Source organism: Saimiri boliviensis, chromosome 5 (genome assembly GCF_048565385.1).
Source record: "Saimiri boliviensis isolate mSaiBol1 chromosome 5, mSaiBol1.pri, whole genome shotgun sequence".
NCBI classification, from domain to species: Eukaryota; Metazoa; Chordata; class Mammalia; order Primates; family Cebidae; genus Saimiri; species Saimiri boliviensis.
Genome location: NC_133453.1, coordinates 114,637,753 through 114,665,095, shown reverse-complemented (window position 1 = coordinate 114,665,095; position 27,343 = coordinate 114,637,753). Strand labels below are relative to the sequence as shown.

General features: G+C 39.3%; 1 protein-coding gene across 16 annotated transcripts in view; it reads right to left on the bottom strand.

The window, feature by feature from the left end:
• Positions 1 to 27,343, bottom strand: part of CLASP1 (cytoplasmic linker associated protein 1) — a 285,245-nt gene that overhangs the window by 131,083 nt on the left and 126,819 nt on the right. For all 16 annotated transcript variants that reach the window (XM_074399831.1, XM_074399832.1, XM_074399833.1 and 13 more), the window contains one exon: positions 23,953 to 24,020. In XM_074399831.1, the coding sequence (XP_074255932.1) occupies positions 23,953 to 24,020 (68 nt within the window). The remainder of the gene's footprint in view (positions 1 to 23,952; positions 24,021 to 27,343) is intronic.

The following is a 27,343-nucleotide window of genomic DNA, read 5'->3' as shown; positions in this document are numbered from 1 at the left end:
TACTTATTGTTACACTGTGGGCATATACTGTATTTAATCAACCATCTATTTATTGATAGTTGAATTGTTTTCAATTTTCCACCTTCATAATACCTCTGCAGTCAATATGTTTAAAAGTAGCAAGAAAAGTAACAACTAATAGATTCACAGCATATAATTGTATACCAGGTCCTGGGTTTGGTTTTGCATAGTCACATTAAATCCTCCTGATAACCCTGAGGGAAGGACTATTATCACTTTGGTTTTAAAAATGAAAAAACTTAAGGCATCCAGATATAATATGCCCAAGGTTACACAGCTAATAAGAAGGTGGAGGAAGCCAGGACTCAAACCCAGGCCTGTTTAACTCAACATCCTATGCTCTAAAGTCATGACAGTAAACGACCATCTGCCAAAAAAAGGCAATTTCCATGAGCTGATGCTCACGATACGAAAGTGAAAATGTACATGCTGCACATTGTGTTGTTTAATTCTTACTGCATATGTTTGCTTACTTAAAATTATTTACTTAATTTCTTAAGCACGGTATCTTCAATATCTCTTATGAATATAGACATTAAAAATCCTCAAAAAAGTACTAGCAAACCAAATTCAGCAACATATAAAAAGACTTAACATCATGGCCATGTGCGACTTATCATCCCAGGAATGTAATGTTTGTTTAATATACATGATAGTTGGTTCTGTATATCATGGAGGGAAAAAAAAAAAGAAAAAAATATATATATGATAGTTATCATATTAATATAAGACAAAAAACAACACATTCTCTAAACAGTAAAATGTTTTCATGCTAAAAACACAACAAGCAGGAATTAGAAGGAAACTCCCTCAACCTGATAAAGACCATCTACAGGCTGGGGGCGCTGGCTCACACCTGTAATCCCAGCACTTTGGGAGGTTGAGGTGGACGGACTGCCTAAGGTCAAGAGTTTGAGACCAGCCTGACCAATGTGGTAAGACCCTGTTTCTACTAAAAAGACAAAAATTAGCCCAGCATAGTGGTGCACATCTGTAATCCTAGCTACTCGGGAGGTTGAGGCAGGAGGATCGCTTGAATCCGGGAGCCAGAGGTTGCCCTGAGCCAGTACTCTGCCACTGCACTCCAGGCTGGGCAATGGAGCCAGACTGTGACTCAGAAAAAAAAAAAAAGGACCTTCTACAAAAACAGACAAACACACACACCAACAACAACATGGTGAAAGACTGAATGCCTTCCCCCTAAGACCAAAACAAGGGAAAATATTCACTCTTGCTACTTCTGTTCAACATTGTGGTAGAAGTTCTAGCCAGGGCAATCTGACCAGAAAAAGAAATTTAAAACATACAGACTGGATTGGAAGAACTAAAACTATCTCAATTTAAAGATAACTTGATTTGGTCTGCAGAAAACACTAAAGAATGCACGTGAAAAAATTAGAACCAATAAACAAGTTCAGTGAGGTTGTAGGATATGAAACCAATATTTAAAAATCCATCATATATTCTATACATCAAATTACAAAAACAATTTCAGTAACAATAGCATCAAGAAAAATACTTACCAACTTTAACAAAAGGAAACTACATAACACTGTTAAGATAAATTAAAGACAAATCTAATAAAAAAGATATTCTATGTTCATATATCAGAAAAATTTTTGCTCATTATCCAAACTATATTCCTTGCCCATCTGTTTCCTCTTAATTTTAACCAAAGTTGGATACATAGAAAGGTATAAAAGTGCAAAACACACTGTCTGAATTGAATGGGTGGGTAAAGACTTTTTCTTCCAAAGTTTCTACCTTCCTTTCTTCATTGAAGTATGGGGACTGGGTACATGTATCACCCCCAATCCAGTCGGACCAGTACTATATAGGACAGGTTCTACCACTCTGTGAAAAACAATCCTTCAATATCCATATTCTGAAACAAAAATTACTCTCTCTGTTTACAAAATTAAGGAAGACTTTTTTTTGTTAGAACACAAGGCATATAAAAATTTCCAACTTGGCTGGAAATGCTGGCATTTTTCACAATACAAAAGTGGAAATGGCATAATAGAAGCTTTGAGAGTGATAGCAGAGTGCTACTTCTGCCCTTTGGCACCAGTAACCCATCCTCTACCACAGAAGTGAGCCTGGAACGCAATCAAGCTGCCAGTTAGGGATCACGTTCCATCCCTTCCACCCAAAAGCTTGCTGCCAAAAAGCTGGGCTGGCATTTTAAGACGATCTCCACAGTGACACCACTGGTACAGATAACAGGAGAAGAGAGAACTGGAGCACAGGCAGGTGACAACTCAAAAATTCATTTCAGCTTCACTAGTCCTTCACAAAGGGAGCTAAAACGGGACAAAACCGGGGGAAGACGGGCAAGGAAAACACCATCAGAAACTGGAGAGGGAAATGAACTGTGAAACTTCCACAGACACCTGCTCCTTAAGGCACTGTAAGAGCTCAAAGTTCACACTGGGTAAGAGCTGCTGAGTGCCTCCTGCAGGCGCAGATCAAGGCACAATTCCTGTTTGGGTCTCAGGTGGAAAATGCCCTGGCTGCTACTGTATGATTTATAACCAGGCTCCAGAGACATGCAAGGATATTCACAACAGAGGAGCCCAGGGATGATTCTGTGCAGTAAGCCTGTCCTAGGGCTGAGCTGTAATGTCACAGGCCTGCACTTTGCAGCAAGACCAACCTCACATGAGGTATAAAAAGAAAATTAAAAAGGTAGGCTTATGTTTCCCTGTCTGAAAAAAGGATGATCCTGTCTACCTACGAAATGTGCTGCTTCTACTGACAGCCCAGAGCCCTTCTTGGGTAACCACCCTCCCCCACTCTCAGAGTGATTACACCTTTGCCTCAGTGGATCCTGGCCACAGCATCAGGGCTCTCCCAACCCATCACAATTATTAAGTCTAGAATCTCTCTTCTTGTGGACTTAGAGCTGTGCAGGTACAAGCCTAGAGCTGTCAGAGTCAACAAATGGCAGTGCCCACCTGAGAGAGAGGGAAAGCAGAAGAAAGCAAAGCAAGAGGCAGTCACAGCCGGGGTCTAATGGCTGGCATGCATACCCACGAGGACAACAAGACCCACACACCCAGACTTCTCAGTTCCACAAGCCAATTCACTCTCCTTCTTCCTTACACAACTTGAAATGCAGCCTGTTGTTGCTGGCAACCCAAAGCATCTCTGTGCTATACGATGCACATTAGAGACAATGCATTAAAGACAGAAAAACTGTAAGTACTGGACAAATGACAGCTATTTTATACCCTAATTATTTGTGCTATGCTTTGTGTGTAAAAAAAAAAAAAAAAACCAGCTCTTCGAAAATATTTCAGTGGAAGTGAGCCATTAGGAACAGAATTTCCTTTAAAAATGCACCTAAAAGACCATTCAACATATTCAAGTTAGGCAGCCAAAAGAAATTTATGGACATTACTGAGAAATGGAAAAAGGCATGGTTAAAACCACTTCTCTAGAACTGATTCCAAAGAGAAAGTATCCATTTCCCCCTTGTTAAGCGTCCTTATGAGGTCTCAATGACAATTTTCTCAGGGTCACAAGAAAGAAAAAAAATAATTTGTCATTGTAGGCAAAGGAGAAAAGCTCGATGAGGAACATGCTTCCATCAAGTGGCATCAATGTTTTAAACTCTCTCCAAACCCTTCATGACCTCCCTGTAAATCGGAAGTTCAAGTCCAGAGCACAGGTTCACCTTACAAGTGATTTGGTCTCAAACGAATCATTTTGTTACTTCTGTAATAAAACTGGACTCCCAGAGCACCCACTTTGCCCTAGCCTCTACTACTGGGAGGCTACTAGAGAGGACACCGCTTCTGAATACCAATAGGTCACCATGTACATCTTCCTTCATCTCTCCAGCATTTCTCTGGTAAGCACACTTCTGTCCCAAGTACTTTGCTAGGAGCTGGGGTGCAGAAAGGGAAGTCATGGTTCTCACTCTGGAGTGTACAGTCCAACATGGGAACACATACAATCAACAGCATGTATGATTCAGTGTGAGGTGTTCTTAACGGCACACACACAATATGATATATGAATCCAAAATAGGGCCAAATTTAGAAAGGATCCACTGTGTCCCTAACTGACCCTCAGATGTAACTCGTACTACTTGGGTTCACTCAACATTAACTGAGGGTGTGAGAGGCTTTAAATGTGTGCACATCCTACTTAACACAGGAACACCCTGGGCTACCACATTCAGTGAATATACAGCAAGGGAGAACAAAGTCCAAAGACTCTTCCTAAACAGATGTAGCAGGGGCAAGAAATTCCTGATGGGATAATGAACAAAGCAGTCAGCTTCCCTCTGCACCTGGACAAGCCCAGAAACCCCACTGCTGTGGGACTGTTCCTATCCTGGACACTAAGGAACAGAGGATCAAAGTCAAAGTCCCCAAGTCAAATCCAGGAGTTAGGGTTCTTGAAGTTAGAATCTCTTGGCCAATCTGGAGGCCCAGTTTAAATTATTCCTGTTAATACTTTGCCTTCCTCCGAGAAAAGAACTTATAGCAACATACCACAAGTCATGTATTTAAGATCAGTCTTGAAGAGTGTCTCCAAACATACCTTAGAAAGACTATAAAATTACCCTTAGAGCCAAAAAGCAAAGGAGCGGAACACAAAGAGACTGGTACTTTAATATCCAAAGAGCTCCCTATGGGGTGAATTAAAGACGAGGGGAATAAACTATCCTTCCTGCTGGAATAGTCAGTCCCTGACACAAAACCCTCTGCGCACCTGAACTGAGCCCACAATATCATCTCCTGGAGTAACAGTCACACTGAAATATCCACAGGAACTCAATTCTCCATTCCTCAACATTCACAAGAACTCTTAGAATGAAAGCCTGGCTTCATGTGTTGTTAAGGACTATCATTCCCAGACATATGTGTGTTAGTGCCTCAAACTCTGCCAAGGACCGAACAGACCCAGGGTAAGATGAAAACAGACAGAGCCTTACCCAAGAGAGTTTCTTCTGCTTCTCCCACCTGCTAGGTTTGCAGAGCTGGGACCATCCTCTAGTCCCCTCCATTAGCCACCTAACTCAGAGTTCATTCAGCCAGAGCAAGAGAGAGAGGCGAGAGGGGCTGAAATAAGTTGTCAGCTGTAGGAATCTTTCTCTTTTAGATACCAAACCTCTCCTGGGCAGAAGGGTGACCTCATCCATCTGGGCATCCTGCTTTAGCTGCCCCTTTTACCCCTTCCCGCTTTGCACAGGGCCTGGTAGAAAGCTAGTTTATGAATCACCTCACTATTTTTTTTTTTTTTTTTTTTGAGATGGAGTTTCGCTCTTGTTACCCAGGCTGGAGTGCAATGGCACGATCTCGGCTCACCGCAACCTCCGCCTCCTGGGTTCAGGCAATTCTCCTGCCTCAGCCTCCTGAGTAGCTGGGATTACAGGCACGTGCCACCATGCCCAGCTAATTTTTTGTGTTTATAGTAGAGACGGGGTTTCACCATGTTGACCAGGATGGTCTCGATCTCTCGACCTCGTGATCCACCCGCCTCGGCCTCCCAAAGTGCTGGGATTACAAGGTTGAGCCACCGCACCTGGCCGATCACCTCACTATTGACTTTTGTACTCTCTGGCCATGAATTTGTAGCTGCTTTCAAGCTTCTCTCTATGGCAAAATGATGAATTTGTAGCTGCTTTCAAGCTTCTCTCTATGGAAAAATGATGACTACAAAAATCTACAATAGCTCAATAAAGCTCAGGATAGCACAAAAGGAATTAACCATTGTAGTGAAGGAAAAAATTAGTTCTTATTTTAGGAATCTGAAGCAAACATTTCAGAAAGAGTGAGTGTGTGCGTATGTATATGTGTGTGTGTGTGTGTGTTTTTATGTGTATATATATGTTTATACATACACAAGAATTTGGGTTTATTTTCTCCAATCAATATTAATATGTCTGTTTCTTTGGTTCATGTTCATTCAACTCTGAAGTTCCAGTCCTACAATTTGAAAAGTTAAAGTCATATTATAGTTGATGGTTTTCAATTATTTTAATAAGACCTTTGGATAACCACAGCACACGTATGCTTAAAACAATAGCTATCTAGAGTTCCCATTGCTGTATTTACACAATCATAAACAGTTAATATCAACCAAAAATAACTTGTTTAAAAATTTCAAAATGGTTAGCTTTCTAAAATTCTTTTAATTACATTTGGGTACTATTACAAACCTAAATGCAAATGGCACTCAGCTTCCCTGCTATTATTTGTCTAGAGAATTACCCAGACATTCTGATGAATGGCCAGGGACACAGGCCACACAACTGCAGGCTAAAAAAAGGAAGAAAACAAAGCTTAGGAGGAATCAGCATCGTGGGAGGTTTCAAGCAAGTGTATTTCAGGAGGAGGAAGTGCCGTTAAGTACAGTTATTCTACATAAGGTACAGGATATCCTTAAAGACATTTTTGTAAATTATAGATATATTACTAAAAGGACTTATTTGACAACTGTCGTCACACTTTGGATATATGCTCATTTTCTGGCCCAAATAGGTCAAGTGAGCGTGCCACATACCACATCTCCACCATCTCGGCCCACTACTGAGGCCTGCTCACCATTACCTTCAGCTTCCCTCTGTATTCCCCAGCTCCCAAGCCAACTGCCCACATAATCATCACATTGCCCAATTTATGCCAAAGACAACCACCGTGTGAGAAATTTCACTCCCAATTTATAAGCACCAACATCCACACTCCCCTTTCTCCTGCATATCAAAAAGTCAGCCTTGCTGGGCACAAACACCACCACGCAGGGAACTTTTGCGCACAAACAGAGGGAGCCAGGGCTTTGGGCCCCATCACAGGCCTTCCATCCAGCTCACAAATATGGTGTGACCACAGAGGCCAGGATTCTCTTCCGGTTGACTATGGACCCCTTCATGGCAGTGGGAGGAAACAAGGGAAAGATACAAGAGAACATGGTGGGGAAGAGGCAGGAGAAAACGGGAAAGGAAAGGAACAAACGGAGAATGAAGAAGAGAACAGATTCTCCTTCTTAAGCTCTAAGTTCATGCGTAAAGTATTAATTTACTTAAAGAAATAACAGCCAAGATAATTTATAGAAGGAGGAGCAGGCTAGTTGCCACCTGAGTTGGATAACTATCTCCTTCTTTTGTTTATTCATTGAGGATGAGGATCTATGGCATTTCAAGCACTTTACTAGTCCCTGGGAATACAGTATGAACAAAGCATTCATGCTAACTGCCCAAAGGGACTTTCCAGCACAAAGGGGTACAACATTTGTAAAGACAAATCTGTGATAAAGACCATGAAGGAAAAGAACAGTGTTCTGTAACAAAGTGAGGGGAAAAGTAGACGGTGGTGAGAGACATTTTAGACATGGTGGCTCAGAGAAGGCCAAACCACACTGTGCCGTAGGGCTTTCGCTAAAGGCATAACCTCATCTACGTGGGAGAGGATTACTCAGGCATCTCTGTCATGAACATGGAATTCAAGAGTAGGAGGCAGGGACAGGCAGAAGGAAGCTTCAATTTGCCTTGAACAATGAAGCAAAAGAATGCTTTTGACTAAGCAGCAGGGCACGGTTCACTCACTGTTTTGGCAGAAAAAGAGGCACTACCCTTCCAAAAGGCTACTCTCTCTCTCTTTGGAAAAGGGTTTACCCTGTGGGTCTAGCCTCATGGCCACCAGCATATGCACACAGGGTATCACAGCCTGACCTAATTGCAGATATCTGAATACAGTAAGCCAAGCTCAAACACCCTTTTCATTTTTGTACAAAGAAACCCAAGACTCCAAAAATTGTTTTAAGACAGAAAGGAGGGCCTTCCAATTGTGTGTGTTTTTCCTTCAAATTTTGAATTTAAAAAATCAAATGGAGCCGGGCGCGGTGGCTCAAGCCTGTAATCCCAGCACTTTGGGAGGCCGAGGCGGGTGGATCACGAGGTCAAGAGGTCGAGATCATCCTGGTCAACAAAGTGAAACCCCGTCTCTACTAAAAATACAAAAAATTAGCTGGGCATGGTGGTGCGTGCCTATAATCCCAGCTACTCAGGAGGTTGAGGCAGGAGAATTGCCTGAACCCAGGAGGCGGAGGTTGCGGTGAGCCGAGATCGAACCATTGCACTCCAGCCTGGGTAACAAGAGCGAAACTCCGTCTCCGAAAAAAAAAAAATCAAATGTAGCCAGCTACAGTGGCTTACGCCTGTAATCTCAGCACTCTGGGAGGCCAAACCAAGGGGATCACTTGAGGTCAGGAGTTTGAGACCAGCCTGGCCAACATGGTAAAACCCCATCTCTGCTAAAAAGAATAAATAAATAAATTTTAAAAATACAAAAATTAGGGCATGGTGGCAGATACCTGTAATCCCAGCTACTCAGGAGGATAAGACAGGAGAATTGCCTGAATCCAGGAGACAGAAGTTGCAATGAGGCAGAGGTTGCAGTAAGCTGAAATCACACCACTATATTCCAGCCTGGGTGACAGAGCAAGATGCCATCACAAAAAAAAAAAAAAAAAAAAATCAAATGTATACACCTATTCAGCCTTGACCTTGGTATAAGAATCCATGAAGTCCATCCTAACTATGTCCTAAGAACATTTGATCTGGCCTGCTCGATCAGTTATCTGAATTCTAAAGGTCAGTGAGTCTGTTTTCACTGACTGGGCATCCGTGGCAAAGGAGACATAAGGTTGTTGTACAGTCACATGGAGTACAGTCAGGTTATAAGGCTAGCTTAGCTCCTGTCTCAGAAGAGCCTCTGTGTGCATGTCCATCATGAGGCGTGGGCCTGTGAAAGCCTCCTTCATGCTGAATAAATGTTTCAGCATATCCAGCATACAAGATAAAATCAATTAGATAATGTGTAATTTCACTGTGATTCATCAAAGAGAAAATGACACAGTAAGTAGAGTTCAATTTTCTCCATATGACCCTAATCTTGTGAGAGCACACATGTAATGGTGAAAAGTACACAGTTTTCAAAAAGCTCTCCAGACTTCAAAAATTCTGGCAATATTTCTCATTTAGACAAGTTACTGAACTTCTGTGAGCCTGCTTCACCTACAGAATAAGGACCATTTCACTTTTTTTTTTTTTTTTTTTGAGACAGGGTCTCACTCTATTGCTCAGGCTGGAGCATGGTAGCACAATTATGGCTCACTGCAGCCTAGACCTCCACAGGCTCAGGTGATCCTCCCACTTCAACCTCCCGAGCGGCAGGGACTGCAGTCATGCACCACCACACCCGACTAATTTTTTGTATTTTTAGCAGCGATGGGGTTTTGCATGTTGCCCATGCTATATTCTTTTTTTCTTTAAAGAGACAAGAGTCTTGCCCTGTTGCAGCCACCGGAATGCAGTGGTTACTCAGGGGAGTCATCATGGTGCACTACAGTCTTCAGTCCTAAGCTCAAGCAATCCCACTGCCTCAGCCCTCTAAAATAGAGAGCAGCTGGGACTATAGGCATGTGCCACCATATCCAGCTCACATACCCTTTGTGTATGCCAAGGACGTTTGTAAATGCCCACCCTGTGCCTGGCACTGGGACAGCTGCTGGCAATTCAGAGGTGAACACAGCAGCTCCCATCCGTTTTCTCACAAAGCTGATCATAAGCCAGCATAAGGAGCCTTAAGAAAGCGAATTCCTAGAGGCCACAAAAGTCCAGGCAAGGCATCTCTGAGGAAGCCTTTGCACCGTGACCTGAAAACTAGGCAGGCGTGAGGCTGAGGAAAGTGAAGTGAAGTGCATTCTCAGTGACAATGATGTGTGCAAACCTGGGGCAAGAAAGGGACAAGGAAGGAATGGCAAAGGCACAAAGGCAGTGAACAAGAATGGGTGACTATAATTACAGTCATGATAACCACAAACTTCTTCCTGGTTAGAGAAGAGGAGGGCACTGAAATCATCATTTATCCCTCAAAAAAGGTACTGAAAAGGTACAGGCCTTTAGGTGAGCATATTCTGACTTATATTTTTACTATTTCATGGGAAAGTGGAAAGTCTGAAGCAACACTGAGGCATGTGAATTAAGTTTGCATACTGATGACCGAAAACTGAGACTTCCAGAAGTCAACAACTAACATTTCATCACCTTAGATAATCTCTGAGTGTCACATTACATAAGGGTCGCCATATATCCTTTCATTGATTAAATGTTCATTTCTCCTTTTGATCACAGTACTTACTTTACCTTTCAACTTGCCCTGAAAGCTATAAATGTCAGAATCCAAATCCCACAGATATCAGATCTACACCCTGCACTCTTTTGGAAATGTCATTTTAATTATCACTGTAGCAATCTTGACCCAATTCTTTTTGACAACCACTACATAGACACAAAAGTAAGACAGGTGGAAAAACTCAGATCCAAATTTGGAAAAGGTTTCCAACCAGAATGTTCTCTCGTGCTTTAAAGCAATTACACTAAGAGCTATTTGCCATTTGTGCAAAAAATCCTGCAAGTCATCCATCTCTGCTTTAACGATCTCATTCTCAAGAACCCTCTTTAGCTAGAGAGGCAAATAACCATACAGCTACACTACAAAAAAAGACAAAGAGAAATAAGATGGCAATTTAAAATAAATATCCATGTTCCAATCATGCTTAATCCTCTAACAGCAAAATCATCTCTACTCCAAGATACAAACCCACTTGAATCTAACTCATGTACAAAGAAAATTCTATGTCCAAGTGTCCAGACCCATAATCACCTATAACCATCCTACCCTCAAAACCTGCTCTCCCTCCAGGTTTCCCACTCCGGTTGGTGCTACCACCATTCGTCCAGGCCAAAATATGGAATTGCTCTTAACTCTGCTCCTCCCCTACCATCTCCCACCAGGTCTTCCCCTACCCACTGACCTAAATAAGATTGTGTGTGGTCAGTGCTGCTTAGAACAACCCGCCACTTCCATTCCCTCTCCAGCCCCACTGAGGCCAACCTAATTCAGGTCTTCCTCATCCCTCAGATAGATCAGTATTACCAAATAGTATCCTTACTGGTTTCCATGTCTTTAATCTTTGCAGGTTTTTTTTTTTTTTTTTAATGACATGTTTTAAATACACAAAACATTGAAAAAGATTTTCTTAAAGCACATAACCCAACACGCAGATCAACTGTTATTTTTAACTACTGTCCCTAGTGTCTTCAACATTCCTTAGTTTTTCCCTCATGTCCTTCATCTATCTGCTCCAGGATTCCATTCAGGATACCACATTACATTTAGTCATCCTGACTCCCTAGGCTCTTCTAGGTTGTGACAGTTTCTCAGACTTTCTTTGTTTTCAATGACCTTGACATGGTTAGGGAGTTTATAGAATATCCTTCATTCTGGATTTGCCTGAGGCTTCTGCCATGTTTCCACAGCGCTTATAGCGCTTTGGAAGGAAGACCACAGAGGTAGAATGCCATTCTCATCACATCCTATCAAGAACAATCACCACACTGACAGACTAGGAAGTCATACTCCCCTCCTTAGCGTGCGATATTTACATAAATGTTTTGGAATAATCCTGCACAAGAGATTCGTCTCTTCATCTCCATTTACATACTTTCCAATCATTTTATTTCTATCAATATGGATCATTAACATTTATTTTATACTTGGGGTTCAAATCCAACACACTTTCCTGTTGCTTAAAGTGTTCTAGCTTTGGCTATTGGGAGGACTTTCAGTTGACTCCTGGGTCTCTCAGAGATACCCCCACTGTTGTTCTGCTTTGTTTTTCGATTTTTTTTTTTTCAAGTACTTCCTTACTTTCCGGCTCCACAAGATACACTGGCTTGCCTTGCTCCAGCCCTCAACTCGGCCATTTCCCCAAGGAGCCCTGGTGGGATTAGAGACCAAGATCTGGGTACTGGATGGCAGTTTCTTTTTACAAAATCTTAGGATGCATTCGATTCTGCATTTTCTTAGACTACCTTTCCATATCTACACAAAAAGATCAACTGTATTATTTTAAACCTCAGTTCAACCTTCACACCTCCCATTAGGATATCGTCTAGAGCTGCCATAGTGGATGTCTCTCTATATCAATAGGATGAGACTGATGTACCAGGCCCAAGGCCCCTCACTGGCTCCTCAGCAGAGACTTCCACCCCCAGTTTGCACATGAGAAAATGGTGGTAGACTGCCATGCTGCCAGTTCCAGGTCACACACTGCTCATGCAGAGGCAGTACTCACATCCAGTCTGAGGGATTCCAGAGTACCTGGCCTGACAAGATGGCTTTCTGGAAAGAAGACTTGTCTAAGACAACAAAAACTAGAGCTCTCCCCTGTCTTGAACCTAACCCGATTAGCGAAAACCCCAAACCTTCAGTATCTGTGTTTAAAAGCTGCCCTGCCTACTCCTCATGGGGCTGCTGTGAGGATCATAAACCAAACAAAAAACATGCAGGAAAGTCCTCTGAAAACACTAAAGTACTCTACATACCTTGGGAGACTCTCTGGTTATATTTTGCAGATTTTTAATGGTCATGAATTAATATATGATTCAAATATGCCACTTGCATAAGAAACAGTATTTTAATCCTTGTTTCCTATCACATTTGCAGTTACTGAGGGTAACAGTTACCAAAGCATCTAAGCCTGAATTCCAGGTGACAGTGACTAAGGAGGTAGGCAATTTAAAAAATATATATCAGGTGAAAGAACAGTCTTTATTTTAAACTCAGACTCAGGAGGCTATCTCCATGGCTTTTAACATTAAAAAAAGCTGACTCCCATATTATTTTAACCTGTTGCTAAAAACAAATGAAAATATGACAACTTAAGACAAACGCTACTTATAAATGACACACTTTCAAATCTTCAAAGGAAAGACTCTAAGAGAGGTCACTTCAGAACATGAATTATTTAACTCTCCTGCCAAGGTATTGATTTCCTGCATCAGTTTAATCTGAAAATAGAACACAATACTTAGGTATGAAATAAAAATATCATCATTGTATACTTACTTTAAATTCCCAATTTAAAAATACAAATATACTTTAAATTCTCTATTTAAAAACATGAGCAGAAATGTGGCATCTACATTATTTTCAGCCAACTTAACCAAATTTAAGAAAATAGCTATAGAAACCTTTAACAATCCACTACAAAATAAACACTGAGCAAAAGTCCTGGATGTGTGCCCAATTTTCCACAGCAGGAGACAATTTTACTCTGTGCAATACCTGTTTCAGTAAAAGAGTCTGGAAAAACCCTTCAGAGACAAAAATTAAGAGCCTGCCAGCAAAACCATCCCCTAGGAAAGCAAGACAGTGATACAGGTTGTTCCCATCACATCATCTTAACCCTGCCTTTAAATGCAAACCTGGTTTACACAGAGTCTTTTAAAATCACTTCAATATTGGCCAAACCCAGGAAAAACCTCCGTGGAAAGACTGAAAGCTAATCAGTAAGATTATTTGTGAACAATACTTCTTTTGCAGTTTTCCTGTCCATTTTTGCATTTTAAAAATGTAAATCTTTTAAAAGAGGAAAAAAATAAACAATGACTTAAGACAGAAGCAGCATCCTTGTACTGCTATCATTTATTTATGCTTTTCCTATAGATGCTGTTGGAAAACTCAGAAGTTTCTAGCCAGTAGACTCTTTTCAAAACCACTTAGCATTATTAACAAATACCTTGCAATTGCAAATAGATTTATGTTCATAATCCTCATACTGTGAACATAAGAAAGCAGAGAAAAAAGCCCATGAAATAAAAGAAGATAAAAACACAGCTAGCCCCAGCTTACTGTGCCTACTTCCTCTCTCCTAGTCTTAGAAGGTTAATACGGATGTTTATTTCCCTGTAGGTTTCACAATTTTCCCCTGCTTAAATGACAACATTCATAACAATCCTTCCCATGTTTCATCCATGATTTTTAGTTATCAAAGGAATTTTAAAATATTTAGGCATTTCCTAGCCAAGCAGCAACAATTACAAACACTTTTCAGAATATATTAGAATAGCCTACCTTTCCCAGTAGTCATGATTGTCAGTAATCCTGGTACCAAATAAAAACACTGCTCTGAAAGCTATACCTACTCACAGCAACTTAAGCATCAGCAAACTCTCCACCCACACTTATTCAGTGTGATCCGGCGGCACCAATGACAACTGCCACCCTATTCCAAAATAAAAGCCTAGACTAACACTGAGTTTTTAAAAAAAATGGTTGGGGGGGTCTGGGGGGGAGGTGTGAGCGATCTCCATCCAACTCTACTCACATGAGAGTCTTCTTTAAAAGTGGCGTTAAAAATGTTTAAACCACCTATCTGATTCTTCCTCCTCAAGAAACAGAATATTCCTAACACAAATCTTAAATTAGAAAAATATCAAAAAGCAATATTATTTCCACATAGAAAATAAAATAAGCTGTCTGCTGCAGCTTACACTACTTATGCTGCCATCAGAAGCAGTCTCTTCCAGGCTATTTTAGGTGGGCTTCTTAGCACAGCTCAACACATATGCCAGCCTTGTAACAAACACATTATCTCTGTATTCGTGACTATGGAAACACTTTCCTAAGACACTGAACCACAGTCCAAAACCTTGTAATATGCACAGTCTATATAAACAAGCACAGGGAGACAGTGTGACCCTAATATCGGCATCTGATCCACTGATTGACAATCATTGCTTTTAAAAAATAAGCATGGATAATAATGGCTTGTCTTCTTAATAAAGAAAAGACAACTGATTTGCCTATAAATGAATGCTTTGTCCTAGCTACACTAGGCAATAATTCAGATCTTATCTAACACAATCTGTCAATGGTCTGTTTTCAGACTTGCACAGGTATTGCTCATTTCCAACAACACAGAACTGATACTGTAATATTTTTCAAATTATAGTTTTTTTGTGTGTAAAAACATAAGGCAGAATGCATTTAGCAACAAAATGATACCCTGAACGTTTATGTATAAGGGCCAATAATTTTATGATTACTTGTTACCTACTTTACACAGTTTTATTAGCAAATAAATATTGTCTTTTATTTTAGCTACAAATTTATTATAGAATTGTCACGGATTTAACCAAGATGATAGTTTGTATCTTTCCAGATAAACATGTTAGCTTTGCCTAAGAAACTCAAAAGCATGTGTATTTTTTAACCAAATTAATGTTCATGAGCCTCACTTCAATCGAATCCAATTAAAGATCATTAAGTGGCTGCAGATAAAGGACACTGAATAGTCCATAATCACTAGCTCTTTCATTGTGAAAATCCAATTCTCCCATGAGCATAAGCACATCTGCATGATTTAAAAACTTACAAATAATTTGCTCTTTGAAACCCATGGAAGGAAAAACTGTAATTTTTGCTTTAAGGAGCTTGCTAATTATATGGCGATGAAAAAAAGAAGAAACAGCTATATAGCAACATATTTTTAACTCTCATATTCCTGCCATTCAAAGCCGAAAGGCCTTCGGGTAACCTAGCAACAAGAAGGAATCATACAAAGATTAAGTCTTCTATTATAGACAGGAAGCCCATTTCAAATTGCTACTTGGCTGCTTTTTCATTGCTGTTTTAGTCATAATTCCATTATGCCTTTAAAAAGTAAGTCCATGGGTTTCCTACAAAAATTAAGCATCAGAGAACAACATAATTTTGAACATGTCAAGACATACAAACTCTGGATAAAACCCTATTATTTCTTAGGAGTACCACCATTAAATATGTTTCTTCCAACTTAGCTAAAATCAAGAACTTTTCTTTCTCAAAAGAGCAATGCTGTTCACAAGTAACAAGAGAAAAAATTAACTGGACTTCATCAAAATTTAAAACTTTTATATACCAAAAGATACTCAAAAGTAAAAAAATAAGTCACAGAATGAAAAAAAAAATTTACAAATCATATCTGCAAATCATATATAGTTCAAAAACAAAAGGACAATTTGATTTTTAAATGGGCAAAGAACTTGAATAGATTTGTTTTTCCAAGGAAGATCTACAAATATCCAGTTAACACAGGAAATAAGTTCAAACATATTAGTTATTAGGGAAATGCCAATGAAAACCACAATGAGATACCTACCACTTCATATTTATTAGGATCGCTACAATAAAAAAAATTTTTTTTTAAAAACACACATTGACAAAAGGTGGAGAATTTGCAAATTGCTAGAGAGAATAGAAAATGCTGCAGCCTGCAGCCACTGTGAAAAAGTTTAGTGTTCCTCAGTAAGTTAAACATAGAATTACTATATAATACAGCAATTCCACTCCTGGATATATATTCAAAAGAACTGAAAATAGGTGTTTAAAACCTTGCATACAAATGTTCAAAGCAGCGCTATTCACAATAGACAAAGGTAAAAACAATCCCAATGTCCATCAATAGATGCACAGTTGCAGCTATCTGTGAATATACTAAAAATAACTGAATTATACACTTGAAATGAATGCTCTCATGGTATGTAAATTATATTTCAATAAAGTAGTTTTAAAAGAGCATTACTGTCCATACTACTCAAAGCAATCTACAGATCCAACATAATCCCTATCAAAATGCCAATGACATTCTTTACAGAAATAGAAAAAGTAATCCCAAAATTTATATGGAACCACGCAAGACTCAGAATAGCTCAAGCCATCCTAAGCAAAAAGAACAAAACTGGAGAACCACATTATCTGACTTCAAATTATACTACTACCATTGCTGTTTTTATGGCAGCATGGTACTGGAATAAAAACAGACACACAGACGAATGGAACAGAATAGAGATCCCAGAAATAAATGCACATATCTACAATGGACTCATTTTTGACAACAGTGCCAAGAACATACACTGGGGAAAGGACAGTCTCTTCAATAAATGGTTCTGGAAAAACTGAATAACCATATGCAGAAGAATGAAACTAGACTCCCATCTTTCACCACACACAAAAATCAAATTGAAATAAATTAAAGACTTAAACGTAAGACCTCAAACTATAAAACTACTAAAAGAAAATAAGGGGGAAACTCTCCAGGATACTGGTCTAGGCAAAGATTTTTTCAGTAACACCCCACAAGTATAGGCAACCAAAGCAAACAATCAACAAAGAGTGAGACAACCCGCAGAATGCAAGAAAATATTCCCAAACTACCCATCTGACAAGGGATTAATAGCCAGAATGTATGAGGAGCTAAAACAACTTAATAGAAAAAAAAAAATCTAATAATTCAATTGAAAAGTAAGCAAAAGATCTGAATAGACATTTTTCAAAAGAAGACACACAAATGGTAAACAGGCATATCAAAAAAGTGCTCAACATCACTGATCATCAGAGAAATGCAAACCAAAACTACAATGAGATATCATCTCACCCCAGTTAAAATGGCTTTAATCCAAAAGACAGGCAGTAACAAATTCTGGCAAGTACGTGGAGAAAAGGGAACTCTTGTACACTGTTGGCAGAAATGTTAAATTAGTACAGCCTCTACAGAAAACAGTATGGAGGCTCCTCAAAAAACTAAAAATGGAAATACCGTATGATCCAGCTATCCCACCACTAGGTATATACCTAAAAGAAAGGAAATCAGTATACTGAAGATATCCGTACTTCCATGTTTATTGCAGCACTGTTCACAATAGCCAAGATTTGAAAGCAACCTACGGGTCCATCAAACAGGTGAAAGAATAAAGAAAATGTGATGCCATTATTATCTATGCTTATCCGATGCCAAGATGGGTATTGTTCAAATAATCACCAAATGTAAACCTGCAAACATGATGCATACCAAGCAGTGGGGTAGGGGGTGCCTGCCCACGCTTAACAGGGGGATCTGACACCATTTAGAAGGCCAACAGATACACGAAATAAGAAAAATGTGCATATATACACAATGGTATATAATTCAGCCATAAAAAAGAATGAAATCCTGTTATTTGTAGCAACAAGGATGGAACTAGAGGCGATTATATTACACAGAAAGACAAACATCACCTGTTCTCATTCACATGTGGGAGCTAAAACAGTAGATCTCACGAAGGTAGAGACTGGACTGGTGGTTACTAAAGGCTGGGAAGGGGAGGAGGAAAATAAAGAGGAAAAAAAATAGAAATGTATTTATGACCACTGGACTGTACACTAAAAATGGTAAAGATTAATTATATATGAGGATTTTACCTCAATAAAAAAAGCAATATTTGAGTTAAACTCCATAGCAATCAGTGATAATATTTATGAAATGTGAGGGAGAGGGAGGTATCAAAAATGACACCCAAGCTCCAATTTACATACCTGGATGAATAATGGAGCAATCACACTTAAAAGAAGAAGAACAGAAAATACGTAGGGTGGAACAATATTTATTGTTTTGTGTTTTGTCTTTCAGCCAAAAGTGGAATATAAATTTGGTTTTAGATACATGTTTCAAATACAAGTGGAAATGTCAGACAGGGAGCTGTTTCACATACAGTTCCAATCCTGCACCAAGATCTGTACAGGAGACAAACATTTACGGAAAAAAATGTGATACAGCTAGTAAATAAAATTATAGCCATGGATATGTGTAACCAGGGAAAAAGCATTGCCTGAGAAAGGAAAAGGCCTCGAATCAAGCTTTAAGAATTTAATGACAAAGTAGTAGACATTAAATAAAGGAAGCCAAGAATGTGCAGCACAAAAAGAATGAAGAAACAGGGAGGAGGTCAGGCCCAGTTTCTTTTCTTTCTTTTTGAGGGGAGATGGAGTCTCACTCCGTCACCCAGGCTGGAGTGCGGTGGCATGATCTGCACTCACTGCAACCTCTGCTCCCCCAGGTTCCAGCAATTCTCCAGCCTCACCCTCCTGAGTAGCTGGGACTACAGGTGCACGCCACCATGCCCAGCTAATTTTTTGTATTCTAGCAGAGATGGAGTTTTACCATGTTGCCCAGGCTGGTCTCAAATTCCTGAGTTCAGGCAATCCGCCTGCCTTGGCCTCCCAAAGTGCTAGGATTATAGGCATGAGCCACTGTGCCTGACCTCTTTTCTTTCTTTTTACTGTGTTACAAATAGACAATAGTTTCTTCTTTTAGTTTTTTCTAAGGCAGAATCTCGCTCTGTCACCAAGGCTGGAGTGCAGTAGCACGATCTCGGCTCACTGAAACCTTCACCTCCCAAGTTCAAGCAATTCTCCCACCTCAGGGCCACTGCCCCTCCCCTCAACCCCACCACCCTCCTACCTCAGGGCCACCCCCCACCCCCATCACCCAGCAGCTGGGACTACAGGCGTGCACCACCATACCCAGCTAATTTTTGTACTTTTGTAGCGATGGAGTTTCACTGTGTTGGCCAGGCTGGTCTCAAACTCCTGATCTCAGATCATCTGCTCACCTCAGCCTCCCAAAGTGCTGAGATTACAGTTGTGAGCCACTGCACCTGGCCAAAAATATGCAATAGTTTCCTAGGTATGACAAAAGAAAACAGATAAACTGGTCTTCATCGAAATTTAACACTTTCTCTCTCAAGTGACACTATCAAGAAAGTGAAAAGAAAACCCACAGAATGGGAGAAAATATTTGCAAATAAATCACATCTGTTAAGAGTCAGGTATGTAGCACATCTAAAAACCTCTTATAACTCAACAATAAATAGGCAATTAACCCCTTTAGAAAATCGGCAAAATATTTATTTGAATAGACACTTCTCCAAAGAAGGTATATAAATGGGTAATAAGCACATGAAAAAGATATTCAATATCATTACTTATCAGGGTAAAGCAAATCAATACCACAATGAGATACCACTTTACACCCACTATGGTGACTACAATGAAAAAGAGAGACAATAACAACCGTTGGCGAGCATGTGGAGAAACTGCAAACTATCACAGACTGCTTGTTAGTGCTGCAAAATTGGAAAACTGTGTGTTTACTGTGTTTGAGCAGTTACTCAAAAAGTTAAACGTACACCCAGCAACTCTACTGCAAGGTGTACAGCCAAGAGAAATGAAAATACATATCCACATGAAATCTTTTACATCAATGTTCATAGAATCATTCTCCGCAATAGCCACAAAGTAGAACAATCCCAAATGTCCATCAACAGACAGATGGATAAAGAAAATGCAATCTACTCCCACAATGGAATCTTGTTCAGCCATAAAAAGAAATGAACTTCTGACACATGGTACAGTATGAAAGAATCTTGAAAACATTATGCTAAATGAAAGCCATCAGACACAAAGGCCAAATATTATATGATTCCAGTCATACAAAATGTCCTGAATAGGCACATCCATACAGACAGAAAACAGGATGCCAGAAACTGGAGGGACAGGGGAATAGGGAGTAAGTGCTAATGGGAATGGGAGGTGAGGGTGATGAAATATTTTAGATTTAAATAGTCGTAATAGTTGCACACTTTGTGAACATTAAAAAAAAATACTAAAGCATACACTTTAAAAAGTGAAATATCAACAGTGAATTATATACATATATAAATTTTTAATTTTTAAATGAAATGCAGCTAGAAGGAGAATGTATCTCAATTTTTTAAATACACTGATAACTTCACAAAAGGCCTAACACCTACTTGTGATAAAACTCAGATAAGGACACTTGACTTTCTTTTTTGAACCTTCAACTGTGCCCTTCCGGGTCTCTCCCAAGCACATCTTCCTTTCTTTCTACAGCCTTTTTAAGTAAACTTCCATTCCTGCTCTGGGGAAAAAAAAAAAAAAAAAAAAAAACCACACACACACAGACAAGATAAATAGAAACAGAAAACTGCCTCATTTTGATAAAGAACATCTGCAAAAATCCTACAGCTAACATCATACTTAGCACCTAAGATGAGAACCAAACAAAGATGTTTTGTCTCACCACTCTTATTTCACACAGTACTAGAAGTTCTAGCCAGTGCAATAAGGCAAGAAATAGAAATTAAAAGCATACCTATCTGAAAGAGATAAAACTGTTCCTATTTGCAGATGACAAAACTGTTTATGTCGAAAACCCCCAGAGGCTACAAAAAACTCCCACAACTATTAAGTTCAGAAAGGCTGTAACCTAAGCTGTGTAAGGTATGAAACGGAGAAAGGAGAGGATGGATGGATTTAGAGAAAGTGGAACAGTCAAAGGTTTGAAGTTCAGAAGAGATCAAAGAATTACACTGAGAGTTGTGTTAAAAAAAAAAAAATGAAGAGAAGAAGAAGAAAGAAAAGACAAGAAAGGAAAAGGAAAGAGAGGAACAGAGAGAGAAAGAGAAAGAAAGAAAAAGAAAAGAAGGGGAAGAGAAGAGAAGAGAGAAGGAAAAAAGGGAGGGTGGGAGGAAGGAGAGAATGGAGGGAGGGAGGGAGGGACAAGACAGAGAAAATTAGATAAAGAGGGAGACAGGTTTTATTCTATCACTACTGCAGTTTCTCTATGCCATCTCAATGTTCAATGACAGAAACGTTCAATGAAGGAAATTAGGTGGTTTGTCTTTTGAAAGCAATTGAACATTTTACTGGTCTCTCAAAAGTTGTGTAAAGAGATGAAAATCACTCAGGTTAGAAATTCTAAAATTTTACACATATGGCTTTATATTAGTTTCCTTAAATATTTTGGATCTAACAATTAAAACAGTAATACTACATATATAAAGCAAAAAGCTGAAATTACAGGCCTCCAAGAAAATTCTGTTAAGGCTTCCTTACCATTTGCTATTTTTAACACAGATGTCTAGAAGAACTGTTTCCAGCCTCAACCCTGCCCCTGTGTGCATGCACACGAACACACACATAAAGGGAATCTGGGGGCAATATTTGCACCTAGCCACTTATAATAAAAGGCTACTTGTGATACACCCAATGCCACACAGTTTCGGCATTCCTGAGGATAAAATCATATGTGTCACATCACTGGAACCCATAGAGTGTATGTACAATCTTTTAGGCAAGATACCCAGCGTGGATGCAGTCTTTCTCCCCAGTGCCAGCACTATAATGAGATTCTGTTTCATAGCTGTAATACTGGCTTACAAAGCACAAACGCACTTTCCTGCCACTGCTTTTACTTACTTGCCCAGCATGTTGTGTCCTAGTGCCAACAATTTTTAAACTGAGAAGCCACATCAACTACACAAATATACCCACACAAAAGTATTATCATATGTCCAGCAATTAACTGCCTGTGAAGAACCTGCCTGTGGACACCCAGCAACCCCACTCATCACAAGTGCACTGCTCGGATACCAGAATTCTGGCCCAGCTCTGCCAATGGTATGTTTTTAGAAGTACATATAAAAGTATGTACTAATGTACTGGGTAGAGAAAATTACACCATGGTTAAAATTATATACAAATGATACAGTTAGAAGATGATGAAATATAAGAAAATGTAGTGAAAATACATTTTGTATTTGATGGTAATAGCTAAATTATGATATTGTCTATTATTTTTTACAATCTATGAAAAAGAAAGAGATTAATGAATGCATTTTTTAGATCACTTTAAGTGTTTTATACAGAAAACATGCTGTTCAAAGAAAAATTTATTTGGAATAATAATAGGTACACAGCAGAGTATGAGTCAAAAGGCTTGCATTCTGTTACCTGCTCTGCCCTTATATTCCAAGTTACTCTGAGGAAAAGCCCTCAGACTTCACAGTCTCAAGATATTCAACATGTGAAGGCTTGTACTAGGGAAGACAGTAGCAGTGATGAGGAGAATTACTGGGACTCGGGATGTAGTTTTAAAAGTAAATCCAACAGGATTAGTTAATGAATTCAGTACCGGTTGTAACTAAGATACTTAAAAATTCTAAAATAGCTTAGCTATAATACAATGAGGTACCCAAGGTTAGAAAAAGTTATTCTCAGCAATTAACTTTTTGGTGTTTTTTTCCTTCATATAGGAGTAATTCACTCATCACAAGAATTACCCACTAGTCCTCAAGTATCATCACAATGTAGTGAAAGGAATACAGGAACTGGACACGATCATTACTTTATTCAACAATACTTACTGCACACCTATCACAAGGGACTCTTCAAGGCACTGAACTTACGCTCATTGAGAAAAAACAAAAAGAACAATAAAGGGAATAAAGTAAACTTCCTGCTCTCATGAGTAAACACATATTTTTCTGGTGATACATGGCTAGGAAGAAAACTCAAGCAGGGTGAGGGCACAGAGCTTTCCCTTAGAACCTTGGATGTGCTATTCCAGTGGCCTCAGTAATTCAGTGATACTGTATGAAGTGAGAGCTTCATGGAATGAGGGAGGAGGCCATAATGATACCCAGAGGGTGAATGCTTCAAGCAGAAGGAATCATAAGCACAGAGGTCCTGAAGCAGAATGTTCAAACTTAGGAAGGAGGTCAATGTGGCTAGAGCAAAGAGAACTTTCACAAAGAATAATTCAAATGACATCACAATGGTGGTGGGTGCCAGATCATGCAAGGCCCAGTAGGCCATGGTGAGTCACTGAATTGTAGCCTGGGTGTGATGGGAAGCCTTTGGAGGATTTGAAAGAAGACTAACATCACCTGACTTATGTTCTAAAAAGATTACTCTAGTTGCTATATGACAAACAGACTTTAGGCATGGGGAAACAGTAGAAGAAAAGATACTGTTCAGGAGGGAACCACAAGAGCCCAGGTAAAATCCCATGACAGCTTGCGTTAGGAAGAGAGTAGCAGTGATGACAATTACTCGGATTCAAGATGCAGTTTTAAAAGTAAAGCCAACAGGATTAGTTAATAAACTCAGTACAGGTTATGGAAGAAAGTCGTTGATTCACTCCATTGTTTCTGGCCTGGAAAAGTAGATGAATGAAAGTTAAATTTTAAGACCTAGAAACTCTTACTCAATTACCTAATTCAACTGTTCACATATAGCATAAATGTTATGGATGTAACATACATGCTATATATGTATGCTATACATATATATATATATATATATATATATATATATATATATATAACATTCACATATATGTTCACATATAGCATAAATGTTATGGATGTAAAACTAAAAGGCAAAAATAGCAATTACTTTTTCTACTCACCATTTGCAGATTGTATCATGTTTCCAGATTTCTGGACTTCATCAAATTTCGTAAAAATTACATTCAACCTGTAAGAAAGCAAAAACATAAACAAACTATTGACCATCACTGCTCCATAGCCATTAATATTAAAATCCTAATGTGAAGTTGATCTCCACCACTCCCCCTAAAAAAAAAAAAAAAATCAATGACACAGACCCATAACAAAACACAGTGACTAAATCAATAACATGAACAATAGCCAACAATAACTGGGCACTTACCAAGGGTAAAGAAAGGGCCTAGAAGTCTATCTGAAAGATCTCGTTTAATCTCCTTGAGGTGACACAGGTGTGGGGTGGAGATTCTAGCCCTTAGAGTAGCAATCCAGAGCCCCTGCTCCCAGACATTATATTAAACTGACTACTCTACACAAATGTATATATTATGAAAAGGTGTGTTTCTCCTATTTCTTTCTTACCACAGACTATCAGTTACTTAGGATAAAGCTTTTCAAAATGCACTAATAGTACACTACAAAGGCTTGTGCTAACTGCTGTGACTCATGCTTAATCCAAAAATGCTATAAATAATTTCTCCAGAAAAAAATGCTGTGACTGAATAATCTTCAGCTTAAAAAAGTCTACATTACATTTACTTTCTATTAATGGATCATTTCACCTGGGCATTTAAATTAATGCAAAATTCCTCATCCAGTCTAAATATTCCATCCTAGTGACATTAAAAATGAAACGAAAAGGTGGGAGAACGCGATCTTACCTAGCAGAGAAAGTTAAGAAAAAAGAGACTTTCTCAAGCAAAACACAGGTATCTTAGAGTAAGTATAAAGATTGAGATTCCCAAGCAATGTATCCGTGCATTCAATTTTAGGGGCATTTTAGTGCTTTTTATCACACCATCCTATCCTGCCGGCTCCAATCATTTCAAATATGTTTGTCTTTTCTTCTCATGCAGAATGGAAGCTCCTTAGGGGCAGAGATGGGAGCTGTATTATTTCTGTATTTGTACCAAGCACTATGTATGCTATGCAGATGCTCACTCAGGAGAGTTACAACACTATGTTAGACACCTGGAACATAACTCCTTACTCTGGAAAACTGCAGTACTCACACAAACTCTGGTGTTCGTTCACTTGTTCACTCAAAAATACTTGAGTGCCCATTATGTACCCAGCACCGAGCTAATGAGTTCTTACTCTCTGGAGCTTATGCTCTAAGTAACAGAGAGGCCAAAATTACATATTAGCAAATGAAGGGGATGAACCAGCCTGATGCACTGCCCCTCCCCATTGCGTAGGAGACACCAACAATCTTTTCAAGCCTTCTTTCCACCAAGTCCAGATGTTCCCTCAGAATCCTTCTCAAAACTATTCCAGGCAGCCACTACCCATTAGTTATAACTGACATTGAATAAATGCCAATTGCCATCTCAGGACCAGATATAAGTAAAATATAACTCACTTTCAAATCCAGCAGTTATTAAAGAACTGGAAAGATGCCTTCCATGATTGTGTGTCTTAGGATGTTTCCATTACCTTCCCTTTTTAAAAGTAACAAAGATCTCCAATGGTTTGAGAAACTCAGAAATAATATCATGACACAGGTTGCCAGGCATGCCCTCACTAAGGCACTACTTTATTGTGTCACAACCGCACCCTCTGATGTGAGCACGCTTGCAAGTTTGCAAGTTGGACCCAAGATATAACTCTAGTCTGGTTGTTCCTGAAATTACTGGAAGAGGGCGAGTATTTCTTCCATTCCTGGGAGAGTATTCACCATTATAAATGGCAACTGTGTACAAGTCTATGGATTCTTTCTCAGTGGTAACACATTTTCACTGTGGCCATATTACCCACAACCTGGCAGGCATGAACAACTAGGTATGAGAACACTATAAACATAACTATTATTGGTATGTGCATCTTCACTCAGAACTCCCTCTGCTTTCACCCTCCTGTCTCACTAGCTCCCTTGTTCTCTGCTCATTAATGCTGCTATAACAGCTCCTATGAAGGTTACCACCTAAAGAGACAGTCTTAACACCAACGAAGCATTCCTTAGGAATGAAAGGACTGGTTTTTGTTTGCTAGCTCTGAGCACAAAAATATAAAACATCTCTCTTGGGAACTATTGATTCACACAAATCTTTATAAAAGGATGAGTTTTATATATTCAAGGACACTGAATATATAACTAATGATTACCCTCTGAAGCCACCAAATTGTTTTATTTTAAATCTCTGGATTTCCATTTAAAATAAATTTCTTTACTGGTTTGACAAATAACTGCCATCTTCCTCTACTTTTTCTGAATTTAAATTTCCATATGAAAGTCTTCAATCCATGCCGGGCGCGGTGGCTCAAGCCTGTAATCCCAGCACTTTGGGAGGCTGAGGCGGGTGGATCACGAGGTCAAGAGATCGAGACCAACCTGGTCATCATGGTGAAACCCCGTCTCTACTAAAAATACAAAAAATTAGCTGGGCATGGTGGCACGTGCCTGTAATCCCAGCTACTCAGGAGGCTGAGGCAGGGGAATTGCCTGAACCCAGGAGGCGGAGGTTGCGGTGAGCCAAGATTGCGCCATTGCACTCCAGCCTGGGTAACAAGAGCGAAACTCCGTCTCAAAAAAAAAAAAAAGAAAGTCTTCAACCCAATTAGAATTTATTTTATAATAAAATTTAGTTCAAATTAGTTCCTTCCTGGAAAATTTTATATAGAAATTTTAAATAATTTCCTAGAAGCAAATACTTAATGACAGCAATCTCAGTCAATAAACTGCATCCATATACTCAGAGCTTCTAGCATGAAAAAGAAATCAACATAAACATATGCTTTAAAATCCCAACTTGGAAGACAAAAGAGATTTTGAAGAGAAAGGAAAAGTTTCAAAAATATGTCATTAGTGTTTTGAAAGACATAAAATATTGTGATCATAAAACAAGAGAGGAGCTCTTTAAAACGGCAGAGTAAGGACCCTTGAACATCTGCTTCACGGAAGCAAAGAGAACACTGGCAAAAACTGTCCAATCAACTTTTTCAAACCTTTGTAAATTCTCATGAGAACTCACTATCATAACCAAAAAAAACCTTGTAAATTGAACAAAGGAGGCTTATAACAATCTGAGTATTTCTTCAAGAAAAATGGCTGAATCTTGGTAAGAACAGCAAGATTTTTCACTGTTCTGTTGTGCCTATATCTCTAATCCGATAGCTGAAAACCAACAGTCTCATCATCATGGTTAAGTGTGAAAACCAGCAGCCTGGCAGCCACTACAAAGAGCTGAACAAGTCTGAAGCTCCCTAAAAGTCCTCATTCCCAAAGAACTTATCATTCCACCTATCTGGCACATCCCTGTAAGCCCATTTGCAGGACTTGTCTTTATTTGACCT